General features: G+C 50.1%; 1 protein-coding gene across 1 annotated transcript; it reads right to left on the bottom strand.

The window, feature by feature from the left end:
• Positions 1-266: 266 nt before the first annotated feature.
• Positions 267-9166, bottom strand: SAPCD2 (suppressor APC domain containing 2). The gene is made up of 6 exons (XM_063144957.1): positions 8668-9166; positions 7227-7369; positions 2329-2475; positions 1291-1386; positions 624-731; positions 267-521 (listed from the first exon to the last, which is right to left on the bottom strand). The coding sequence occupies exons 1-6, from the start codon at positions 9164-9166 to the stop codon at positions 393-395; spliced, it is 1122 nt and encodes a 373-aa protein (XP_063001027.1). The 3' UTR covers positions 267-392.
• Between the last annotated feature and the right edge of the window lie 3632 nt (positions 9167-12798).

Genomic DNA, 12798 nt, shown 5'->3' on the forward strand with positions numbered 1-12798 from the left:
TTCTCGCGTCAAAGGAGAGGTTTGTGAAAATAGCAGGACGGGAGTTTCCTCTTGAGGGTTTCCCAGCTTGGTGTGTTGGGGTGAGGGACACGTTCCTCATCGAAGGCAGGGGGTAAAAACGGAGACACCCCCTGCATTTTCATAGGAAAGCACCGGCTAAACCGAAATCAGACCCACATGCCAACACTCTGCCCCCAGCAGGAGCTTACGCCCATCGTTGTGGCGTCAGGCCTTTGTCAACAGGAAAGAGATTTACGATGGCTGAAGAGAGAGCAGGATGCAAATCGCCACCTTGTTCGAACCTGCCTCTGACCCTGGGAGGAGCTCGCAGCCATGTCTGGAGGAGGCCCACGGCAGCCACGTGCCTCCTGCCCCAGCACGTGGTCGTGGGACTAGATGAAGGTGGAATCCAGCGGGTTGCTTTCGTGGTTGCTCCGGGCGCGAGCTTCAAAGAGCTGCTTGATCAGGGCCGACTTCTCCTGCTCCAGCTGGGTGATCCGCTCGCTTTTGTCCGTCACCTCCTGTGGAGCACAGAGAAGAGCCACGTTCACGCTGCCACATGGCTGGAAACCCCCGCCCCGCCCCTGGGAAACGGGGCCCTTGCAGGGCCACAGAGAGCTCACCTTGGTCAGAAGCCAGTTCTGCTCCTTCAACATGTGGATGGTTTGTTGCAGCCCGGCCAGGGGAGGGGAGGCCGGGCCGTTTGTGACGGTGCCGCACGGGTTCAGGGGCTGGAGAGAAAGGGAGCGGGTTTATTCCTCCACAACCGCAGCACGCTCTTACAGACAGCTCTTATTGCCAGTAACTAAGCTTTAGGAGAAGGCATTTCGGCCTCTTTGAATAGGGCAAAAACCTACACAAAATGTCAGGAAACCATCAAGCCATCAACGGGAGAAAGGGGAGGAGGCGTCGGCCATCAGGGGACCCCTGGAGGGCTGGTTTTGGTCCCTTTGCCTGAAGTACCCCAGCCCCTGATTTATAGAGACAAAGAGGCTTCAAAGGGTTGGGCATCATCTGCTGAAATCCTAGCTTTGTTATTGGGTTTTGTTTGAAAAGGTCAAGTTTCTAGTCCTTATGGGTAAAACGAGAGGCCTGGAAGGGGTTTATTTATTTATTTATTGCATTTCTATACCGCCCAATAGCCGAAGCTCTCTGGGTGGTACAGCCTTCTGAAATCTCTTATTGGTCTCCTCCAAATCCCTCCGCTCTCTGACTGGCTTCCCTTCCCATTCCTCTCCCCCCTCCCACCACTAGAAGTCTGTCAACCCACGGGCATTCCCCACTGCTCACCTTCGCCGAGAAAGACAGCAGCTCACAGAGGCAGCAATTGAGTTCCTGCAGTTTGGGCAGGAGAAGGTTGAGCTGACTCCCCTCTCTGAGCAAGTCCTGGGGGAGAAAAAGCAAGGGGGTGGGAGGGAGGGGAATAATACAATTGAGTAACCACGCTGCAGTCTCACAGGAGAGGCACATTCCTTCCCCTACGTTAAAGCATGAATATTGAACATGGGGGGGGGGGGTCGCACACGCACACCTTCAGCCTTGCGCATTTGCACAAATGCACACTGTCAAACGCACTTGGGAAATTGTGAACATTTCTTGAGAATTGTGTTCCTGTTCAGGGTGGCAAACAGGGCATGTTCACAAGACATGTTCCAAGTCTTGTAACAGGAGGAAAACCCCAAAACAGCCCAATGAGAACCATTGCAGGAGCGAGAAAGAAATCTGGTCATTTGGCACCCTGCTGTGCAAACTGAAGAGGCTTGTCTCACTTTTTTTGTCCACTAAAACCCAAACCTCAAGCTCTTTTTAAAACAGACTGACTGATTCCAACCAGCTCAGGCTTTTGAGATGTAAGTTGACAGTCGTTAAGAAGGTGGGTCCAGCCCCTTAATTTTGACAATGGTTTTTGTTCTGCTTTTCTGGGCTCTTTTTATTTTCTCCGAGCGCTTGCCTCTAGGAAGGTGTTCTTGGGCAAAGGGCTCAAAAATTCCCCAAGCGGTTGGACAGACACGGCGGTGTCAGGCGGTTTATCATCACTGGTGGCAGCCTGTCCAGGGTTCTTTTTCTAGGGAGTCCTTGTGAAAAGTCACACCCCCTTATAACAGGACAAAACAAAATAGCCCAGTAAGAATTTATTGCTGAGTGTTGTGGGGGTTGGAGGGAGAGAGAAAACCCAAGGTGGGGAAGAAATGGAGTATCTTAGAGGTATCCTTAGCTGGTTGAGTGCAACACCAAACTCTATACGGCAACGTTTTGTTGCAGGTCTCACTTAACAACAATATATACAGCTTGCCTTTCTCAATCAAAGATGGACTCGAAGCGACTCACATTGTGAACTTTGCTTTTGCCCAGTTGCTTCTGGTGCTCTTGGAGGATATGGATTTGCTGGTGGTACCACTCGCGGGCCCGATCCACCACCTCCAGCCCCTGCAGCAAGAAATCCTTCTCCTTTTCCAGCTCTTTCATTTGCTTCAGCTGCCAAGACACAAAAACCAAGCAGGCTTAGCGGCACCCTCCTGAAGTCACGCCACAGAAAGAGCGGCGATCGTGCGAGTTTGGCATATTTATTTATTTACAAAATGTTATGTACGCTCAATTATCTAACACAGATTCCGGAGCAGTGAACATAGAAAGAAGATTAAAAAAGCAAATTAAAATTGTTCAATTTAAAAACAAAGGAGCCAAAAAACAGTGGTTAGTCTGTTGGGGAAGTCTTCTCGAAACAGAGTTGTTTTAAGGAGGCACCAGGGACAGAGAGATCCACGGAGAAGGGGCCACCACGCTAAAGGCCCTTCTCCTCTCTCCTCTTCTCCCAAGCCGAGAAGAATCACCAAGTTGCAAAAAAGCCTCTGCGAGCTCCAGTTCTCTCAGAACATGGGACTGTTTCTGGTTTGGCACTTCTGCGAACCATCATGGTGCTTCCGTATTTTGTTTTTACAAGCAAGTTTCTAGCTCCTGCCGTTTTGCAGGAAATAAAAATGCGAACACGTAACAAAAGCCATGCATGTCTTATGCCTAAAGTTTCAATCAGAAACCTTTCCCGCAAAACAATACGGGGTCTTGGGCGGGGCGGGGGCGGGGGGGGGGGCACTTTTGCCCTATGCCTGACGCTCTCATCTCCTATACATGGCTTCTAATTGCCTTCTAAGAACTCAAGTTGAACCAGCTAGACTTCGTAATAGCCCTGGGAAAATGTACCTCTGAGCATGTTCAAAGCACATTTCCCTCACCAGGCACTTAGCTGCATCCTGCCTCCCCCATATTTAGGATCACGGTGGAAGACTCCCGATACAGCATGAACTCCTGCTCCTACTTGTAGCAAAGGCTAGAGACAAAATTGGACGGAGCTTCTGCAATCATTTAACGATTGAACAATACCTGAGTCACCTAGAGATGTGAAGCCCCGGGGAAAAAACAGAAAAATCCGGGGGGGGGGGGGGGGAGATGTTATTTTCCCCGAAGACTTTTTGGGCTTTTTCCGGAAAAATGAATATTTTTTTAAAAAAATCATTCTTTTGATGGGAATAGGAGCTTTATAGCAGCTGGACAACAGGAAAAACTTCCTGACTGTTAGAGCAGTACAACAATGGAACCAGTTACCTAGGGAGGTTGTGGGCTCTCCCACACTAGAGGCATTCAAGAGGCAGCTGGACAACCCTCTGTCAGGGATGCTTTAGGGTGGATTCCTGCATTGAGCAGGGGGTTGGACTCAATGGCCTTGTAGGCCCCTTCCAACTCTGCTATTCTATGATTCTGTGTCTGCTTGACACTGTGGAGGATTAGTGTAGACATAATTTTCTTTGTTACTAACATTGATGGCTGCTTCTGTGTTTTTCTTAATTGTTTTTTGCCTGCTCCTCATTAACTGGCAAAATCAAAGAGGTTCCTTACAGTTCAGGAGCTTGTAGCTCCATTTGTTACCCCCCCAAAAAAGTAAATTTAATTTGTAATAATTGTTTGAATACACCTGTACTTTTAATATACCAAATGTAATAATTTTATGCCAAACCAACTTGGACATAATTACGTTTCATGTTCCTAAAGTAACAAAGTGGCTTTCAATCGATAAAAAGTGCTAATATTGCATTATTTCAATTTTTCAAAAAAATTCCGCTGCCCCCTCCCCCAGATTTAAAAACCCAGTTTTTTCCCACGGCTCCAAACTTTCCAGAAATTTTACATCTCCAGGGTCACCAATGGGAAAGTCACAAGCTGGGCATGGAAACAATTGCTCTCCCCTGCTGCTTGGCCTCTAAGCAACTGGTATTTAGAGGTAAAGTGCTTGTGAAGACGGAGGTTCTATACATCCAGTGGAGGCCGGCAGCTGCCATGTCAGGGGGGCAGTGAATCCACTCCCAGTTTCAATCAGAATTCTAAGGAAGCTCTCCAAGGTGTGGAAACTCCTTGAGAGTTCTGACTGAAACCCGGAGAGGTCAAATCCAGCGTTCCCAGATTCCCCAAATGGCCACCCCTCCCCATCTACTGCTTGGTCATTTCCCAGTTTTTATGCATCTAAAAGTCTGAAATGCTTTGCTTCCACACAGTAAGAGCGTGAGGCTAAAACAGGGCGCTCTTTCGGCCCTGCTGCCTTTTTGCTCTGGTCCCTGTCCCGTGGGCCTTCCGCCCCACCAATCCCCGCAACGCAGCCCCCTCCCAACTCCCCGGAGAGCTTTCCCAAAATCGAATCCAGCCCTCAGGCTCTAAGGGGCTCAACGCCCCTGTTTGACAGCATTGCGCACCCATGAGAGCTAGGAGCTTGAATCGAAACAAACGAAAGGAAAGTGGAGGACCCTAGGATGCTCTGTGGCCGCCCACACTGTGCCACGGCATTTCCACGGAGAACCGGTGCATAAGTATGCACAGGCACGTTTCTATCTAGCAGCCTCCCATTTGAGGGATTTGCTACAGCGTACTTTTTTGGGCGGGGAGGGGCCATAGCTTAGCAGATCCTTGGTCCAATCCTGAGCAAAAAGATCTGGAAGCACAAGACGGGAAGACTCCTCTCTGCTCTGGAGAAGCTGCTGCCAGCAGGAGAACATGATACAGGGGCAAGTGGAACACTCTGGCTGGGCATAGGGTTAGTGCCACGCCGGATCAGACCGAGGGCCCGTAATACAGCCTCCTCTTTGCCGCAGCCTCCAAATCCCTCCTCCTCTCCACCAGCATCCACCCTAGTCCCTCGCCTCCAAAACCTGGAAATGATACATGAAAACCGCGAAGCAGCCACCCCGAAGAGCATGCGACCGGCGCGCACTTGACGGCGACGTGGGAGAAGGACATACCCACAGGAAATAATCCAGGGCTTTGGGGCTTCGAAGGCTGCTGGCCAGCGGCACAAAGAGGGTGCTGTACGCCGCCAGGACCCCCATCCAGCTCAGTCGGTCATCCACGACAGAATGACCTCCTTGGGCCCCCTCCCGGCCAGGCTGGGTCGGTTACCATGGCGACCGGAGGAGAAAGGGACCGCCAGGAGCATCCCTGCTTGCCTGCACTTAGAGGGGGACATCATGTCTGCAGCCGATCGAAGAACCCCAGGAGTGGGGGCGGGGGAGTTCAGGAGGAGAGAGAGAGAGAGAGATGAGTAGCAGCTGGAGAGGGGGGCACCTGAGCAATTAAAAAAAACGCAACCCTCATCCCAGCTGCAAGAAGCCATGAGGGACCCACACTACGATCAATCCAGATCAGTGAGGGATGAGTGAGTAAGGCTGCTGTTATACAAGAGCAAACAGAAATGCAGTAACAGGGTGGGGGGGGGAGATGAATTCAAAAAGGGGTGGTTGGCGGATGGCAGGGAAGAACAGACTCTGGGGCAAAGCGAGGCCTCGAATTTTATTTTTTTAAATGACCAGCGTTTCTCATGGCTAGCATCAACCACACTGCTACACACACACACAACTAACAAAAATGCTACAGGATATAAAATACTAGGATTAAGATCAATTCCAGCTCGATCCGAGCCAGCTAAAAAGCCTGCCCCGAACAAGATCTTAGAGGAGCTGGCAAACCTCCACCAGAAGGGAGTTCCACAGTTGCGAGGTTATCACGACCTTGTCGGCATTAGGCTCAGCGAGAGGTGAGAAGGAGGGCGTCTCTGTGATCCGAAGGGACTAGATGGTCTCTGAGGTCCCCTCCAACTCTAAAATTCTATGGCAAGCCTTGGCCGCTGTTCAGTTATTTGTTGATTTGTACCCTGCCTTTCTACCCAAAAATTGCACTCGAGGCAGACTAAGCCCCCCCCCCGAACTCTCTCGCTTCTACACATTATCTGTTGGTTGTTTTATTATGGTTTTAATTTTTGTGAACCGCCCAGAGAGCTTCGGCTATTGGGCGGTATAAAAATGTAATAAATAAATAAATAATCTGCAGTAGATTGGCCAGGATTTCTGACTCCCAATAATTTAATAGCATCAACAACAACAACAAAGAAACACATTTCCTCCACCCCCACAATACATTAAATTGCTGAAATGAAGAAAGCTTGAGAATAACCATAGAATCATAGAATAGTAGAGTTGGGAGGGGCCTATAAGGCTATCGATTCCACCCCCTGCTCAATGCAGGAATCCACCCTAAAGCATCCCTGACAGAGGGTTGTCCAGCTGCCTCTTGAAGGCCTCTAGTGTGGGAGAGACCACAGCTTCCCTAGCTAACTGATTCCATTGTTGTCCTGCTCTAACAGTCAGGAAGTTTTTTCTGATGTCCAGACGGAATCTGGCTTCCTGTAACTTGAGCCCGTTATTCCATGTCCTGCACTCTGGGATGATTGAGAAGTGGATTTTCGCAAGGCTCAGAATTCTTTAATTCTAAATGTGCATCTTTCGCACCAGGCTCCAGCAGATGGATCTCAGAGCCCTAAGAAAAATGTTTATAGGTTTTTAATGTTTACCATTTTTATTTGTTGTAAACCGCCCAGAGAGCTTCGGCTGTGGGGCGGTATATAAATGTAATAAAATAAATAAATAAATAATTTTTTAAAAAAACCCAAAGTGGATCTCATGGTGCATGGGGGAGTAAGTCTCGCAAGCCTGACCCCTACCCACCTCTTGAGTAGACCGTATTGGGATAAATGAATCAAAGGCCTGATCCAGGCAAGGGAACTCCACGTAGCTTCTTTGGAACTCAGCTGTCATTTATCGCATGAAACCAAAGTGGGGCAGGATTTTGGATTTTTAACCCACATGGTTGGTGCCCCAAACCTTAAAGCATCATCCAGGGGGCTCCCGTACCATGGCGTAGTCCACACCGTTGGTGATGGTGTGTCTCCGGTGTTCGCCTCTGGCTCTCGTCTGCCTCCGAGCCTCCACTGTTTTAGAGCTGCTTTCATTTTGCAAAGGGCCCACCAGCTTCCGGATTCCACAGGCTTCTGCAGCTGTCAAAAGAGACCAGGATTGTGAGGAGCGTTACAGGGAATTATTAAAGGGATCTTGGGAATCCTCCCCGAGAGAAAAAGAATCCAGAAAGACTAATGGGTGCAACCCTATTCACGGTTAGACTGAAAAAAAGCTGGGAGTTGTACGACTTTTTTCCTGTCTTAACATACATAGGATTGCACCCTAATTCACTTCTTTTAGCATCTGCCTTTGATTGTGGAATGCACAGAGACTGAAAGACAAGCAACTAGTCCTTAGTTAACTGAATATAGTTAAGCCTCCAGAGGTGTGTTTATATAGAACTCCCCTCCACCCTATAGACTGGGGTGGCTGGGAGGGAGACTCCCAGCTGTTTTGGACTTCAACTCCCAGCATTCCTGCCCATTGGGCCACACTAGCAGTAGCTTCTGAAAATTGAAGGCCAAAACCTAGAAACCTAGAATCATAGAATAGTTTTGCTGGAAGGGTCCAACCCCTGCACCCCCAATGCAGGAATCCACCTTAAAAGCATCCCTGACAGATAGTTGTCCATCTGGAGACCGACCTTCTGCCACTTCTGGGTTAGATGACCTTTCCCAAAGGCAAGTTACGTTCGCCCCTCTGCCCCCATTCTGTGGGGATTTTTTTTTTATTATTATTATTTATTTATTTATATAGCACCATCAATGTACATGTACATGGTACATTTATCAAAATGTATCATCAATGTACATGGTACATTTATCAAAAGCTGCTGGAGCTCACAACTTGGGCTTTAATTCCAAAGGCATGGGGACGGGGCTTCAACTGTCATTTTAAACACGCCTACTAGCAGATCCTAAAACAGGCCTGGGGTGCAATCCTATGCATTTTTAGACAAGGGGGAAATGGCTGGAGGGTGCTGGTAGTTGCAAGAATTTTCTTCTGTCTAAATATGCACTGGATTGTGCCTTTAATGAATGTTAGTAAATCTTGTGAACCGACCAGAGAGCTTCGGCTATTGGGCAGAATAAAAATGTAATAAATAAATTAATAAATAAAGGGCACAATCCTATGCATGTTCAGATAGGAAAAAGTCCTACATTTCCCAGCACTCTCTAGCCAGTTCAACTCAACCCTCTAAATCAGATTGCTTCGGATTGCTTCTCTAGGGTGCTTACTCAGCAGCGATGGAGGAAAAAGCACTCGGGCCAGAGGCTCCCTTTGGAGGGGGAAACACCCGTGTCAATGAAAAGCGCTCGTCGTGCGTTCTACGCCTCTCCGGGGGCATCCAGAGCTCATGCAGCCCCACCCCCTGCTGCCCGCGCCATTCGCTCACCGGCTCTCTTGCACTGGACCTGCTCTGCCGGCCGGCCGGGGATCTTCTCGAGGCTCCGGGAAGCGCCGCCGCCCTTTCCTGACCCCCTCTCCGCAGCGGGGGCTTTGCCTTCCCGTATGTTTTGCGGTGCTGGGGCGCCGGGGCGCTCCGACGGGGCTTTGCCGGCGGGGGCTGCCGGACTCCTGCCGTGCTCCGGGCTGAGGAGCGAGGATCTCAAGCCCAGCACGAACCTCTCGAAGGTGAGGTAGCCGCTGGGCGGAGCGGCCCGGCGCAGCCCTTCCAGGACACCCCGGGGCAACTCGCGGGCTTCCCCGTCGGGCTGCAGCCGCCAGCGGGACTCGATTTCCCGCAGGTGAACGTAGCCCCGCCGGCGGTCGTCCAGGATGTCGAAGAGGGTCCGCAGGCTCTGCAGGAACGCCTTGGGCAGCCCCTCGGCGGCGGCGGCGGCGGCGGCGGGGCCGGGCGGCGGGCGCCCATCCCCGCCGCGTTCCGGCGCCATCGGAGCCCACCCGCGCCGCGCCGCTCGGCTCGCTCCCGCGAGGAAGTTCGCAGCAGAAACAAAAGTTGCCCTCCGAACGTTTCAAAGGCTTGAATGGGGCTCCCTTCCGTGACGTCAGCGCCTCTCCTGCCGCTCATTGGCCAGGCCGCCCCGGCCCTCAGCGCCGATTGGCTGAAGTGCCTCGCGAGCTGGTTTGATTTCTTGTCCTTGCTTTTTCCGCGCGGTTGATTCCCCCACCCCCATCTCTCTCTTTCAAAGTGGGACAAAGAAGTAAAAGGAGCTCCCCCCTCGCCCCCACAACCGGCTGGACCTAATTGAACCCGCTCAGCCCTCCCTCTGCGAATGAGGACTCTTGAGTACGGCTTAATTCTCCACCCCAAGATCCTCTTTTTGCCCCCAGGATGAGACCGAATTGCATCCAAGCTTCAAGCACGTGAGACGGCACGCTTCGCTTTGTCCCGGCCTTTCCGTTTATTCCCACCCCCCCATCATTCATTTTAAGCTCCCTGCAGACGGGGACCTGTCCCTGTGCATTGGGTGGACATACAGCGCAGCCGTGAACACCCATGGTGCGGGACAAGATAATATAGGGCCTTCATTATCGTCTTGCGTCGCAAAAAAACAGCCCCATTCCCATCCCGCCAATACGTCAGGGGCGGGGGGATTTATGGAGTTAGGGCCATGCCACCACATCCCACCCCCTCGTTCCAGATGGCCACGCCCCTTTTCCTGGCCCCACACAGCCAGCCATCGTCCAGTGGGTTCCTGCCTTTGGTGCAGTCCTCTCCGCTTCAAAAGGTTGAAATGCCTCCCTTGAAGTTAAAGTTACCTGCAGTAAGAAGAACTTTTCAGCTACGACGCGCTGTATTTCGTTGGGGTGGGGGTTGGCCCCGCTCCCAGAACCTCTCCGACATTAAATTCAGCCCTGGGGCTCAAAGAGATTCCCTACAGCTGCGATACATAATCTACTCAGAAGGAAGTCCCATTGAGTTCATTCAGACTGCCTTCTGAGCCCATAGGCTGCTTGTTTTGTGCTTCACCTGTGTTAACTCTCATAAGCACCATGGGAGTATGTGGTCTTCCAGATGTTGTTGGACTGCAAGTCCCATCATGCTTCAGTATTGGCTCTGCTGGCTGAGGCCGCTGGGAGTTGGAGTCCCACAAATATCTACAGCAGCCGACCCCGGGGCCTCCGATGGGTTGGACTACAATTCCCAGAATGCCACAGCTAGTCTGTGGCAAAAAACCCAAACCCCAGGACCCTGTGGCTTTAAGGTCTCATGGCCACAGGAGAAGCAGTTTCAACCTCGTAGAATCTGGGGCAAAAACTGCGCAAAAGCCAAGAAACGACGAACTGGTCATTGCTCCTTCTTTTGGCCTTCTTTACCCTTCTCCACCTTAACCAAGTTCCTTTTCTTCCCACCCAACTCTATCTGGGGGTGATGGGTTTGGAATCCAACCGATCTGGAGGGCATCAAGTTGGGGAAGGCTGGATTAGAATACCCCTGTTTCAAAGATAGGTTTGTTGCAAATGAGGAATGCAGTATTATATAAAAATAAAACTTTTATTGCCTCAAACAAACATAGCTTCTAACTAACTTCTCTCCAGCCCTAACTGACTCCTGAGAGTGCTGAGTCACTGACTGCTGTGTCACGTCCTGATTGGGCGAGTATTCCTTCAATCAAAGTCTGTGTCCCTGACTTCCTCTTCCATCTAACTTCCTGTGTGTCTCACTTAGTTCTACCTATTGATACATCTTTCCTTTTTTTATTTTAACCAACAATACATTACAACTCCCATTTACCCCCCCCAAAAAAGTTAAACATAGTCTTGTAGATGGTGTGGCTTCTGCTGTACCAGGCGACCTGCTCGAGTTCTTACTTGTTTTGCTATAGGAGATGTAGTTTCTCTGGGGTGATAAGCGGTATCATGGGTATCCCTAGGATGTGAGGACATTTCAACTATCTCCCCAGTCTCTCTGGCAGGGGATTCCGAATGACCTCTTGCCTGGAGGCCAGACTGTGAAGTGGGTGCTCTCTCCTCCTGGAATTGCTGTTCTTGGTTGTGGTTCTGCACACCTGCATTTGATACTAGTTGGCTGCTCCTCCGCAGATGTCTATGGTTTCTTCTGAAGACTTGACCCTCTGGTGTCACCACCTCAAATGACCGTGTGTTCACTTGCCTTTGTACTTCTGCCTTTCGCCATTCCTTGTTCTCTTGCCCTGCTGGCTGAATCCAGACTTGCTCACCACTGTGTAGATCAGGTAGATCTTTGGCCGACTTATTATAATAATGGGCCTGTCTAGATTTTTGTTCTGCTATAGAGTCAGCTGGTCTGTTATGGATTTCTGGCTGCAGCAAATTTCCTCGCATTGGAAGTAAGGTCTTAGTTCTTCAACCCATGAGACTCTGAGCTGGACTTGCATCCAAGCCTTGTGATGGGGTGTTCTTGTGGTCTAAGACAGCTAGATATGGATCTGTCCCAGCTTTCTTGGCTTTGACCAAAATACGCTTTGCTGTCTTGACAGCTGACTCAGCTTTCCCATTGCTCTGGGGATAGGCCGGTGACGATGTCTGATGATCAAATTCCCACTGTGCTCTGAAGGCCCTAAATTCTTCAGACACAAACTGAGGTCCATTGTCTGAAAATAAAACATCGGGTATTCCATAACGGGCAAAGTGTCCTTTAAGCTTTCTGATAATTGTTCCAGATCGGGTATCTAGCAAGGAGTCTATCTCCCAGAAATTGGAATAGTAGTCCACCGTTATGAGGTAGTCTTTGTCTTGCAACTTGAATAAGTCTACTCCAACCTTTTCCCAAGGCCTCCTTGGAATCTCATGTGGGTGGAGTGTTTCTTTTTGCTGCAATTCACCTAGAGAATTGCAGATCTCACATTGTGCCATGTAAGTTTTCAGCTGATCATTCATGCCAGGCCAATATACGCATTCTCTCGCTCTCCTCAGACAGCTCTCAATTCCCATATGTGAGGAGTGTATCCTTTTCATTATGTCCAAGCGCATTGCCTCTGGGATGATAGCTCTGTTTGCCCTAAAGAGAATTCCATCTTGCACACTGAGCTCCTCTCTTCCATCTAACTTCCTGTGTGTCTCACTTAGTTCTACCTATTGATACAACCCCCACTTCATGCGAAATAAACTAATACCCATTCTCTTCTCCCAGTTTATCTTCACAACAGCCCTGCGAGGTAGGTTAGGCAGAGAGTAAGCACGCACCCACTAAAATTCAGGGCTGAGCGAACATTTGAACCTGGATCTCTCTCCAGCTTCTAGTAAGAGATTCTAACCACTGTGCCGCACTGCCTCATAAGGAAACAAGAAACTACGGCTGCATCACGAAATCACACATTCGGTGCCGGATCTCAAGTCGCGAGTCCGGGCCTATGGAACTTATGGAGCGCTGGGTTTCTCCACCGGTGCGATTTCTTCCTGTTTGCTTACATTTGCACCAGTGACACAGTGAACACGCAAAGGCGCGCGCGGCGAGTGAGCTGACATACTTTACACAGGCTCCTAGGAACAGGATCGTCTTAACTTCACGTCCCCTCGCCAAACCCCCTATTAAAAAGACTGCGCTGGCGGCCACGTAACTAAAGACCCTAACAGTTTACTG

The sequence above is a fragment of the Elgaria multicarinata genome, chromosome 19 (assembly GCF_023053635.1).
Source record: "Elgaria multicarinata webbii isolate HBS135686 ecotype San Diego chromosome 19, rElgMul1.1.pri, whole genome shotgun sequence".
NCBI classification, from domain to species: Eukaryota; Metazoa; Chordata; class Lepidosauria; order Squamata; family Anguidae; genus Elgaria; species Elgaria multicarinata.

Bases quoted from the DNA above. Each gene is read 5' to 3' on its own strand.
- SAPCD2 (XM_063144957.1), bottom strand. From the start codon at position 9,166: ATGGCGCCGGAACGCGGCGGGGATGGGCGCCCGCCGCCCGGCCCCGCC. The intron at 1,387-2,328 runs GTGAGTCGCTTC...TTTCTCCCCCAG, and splicing joins GCAAAAGCAAAGTTCACAAT to GACTTGCTCAGAGAGGGGAG. The intron at 522-623 runs GTGAGCTCTCTG...TGTGCTCCACAG, and splicing joins AGAACTGGCTTCTGACCAAG to GAGGTGACGGACAAAAGCGA.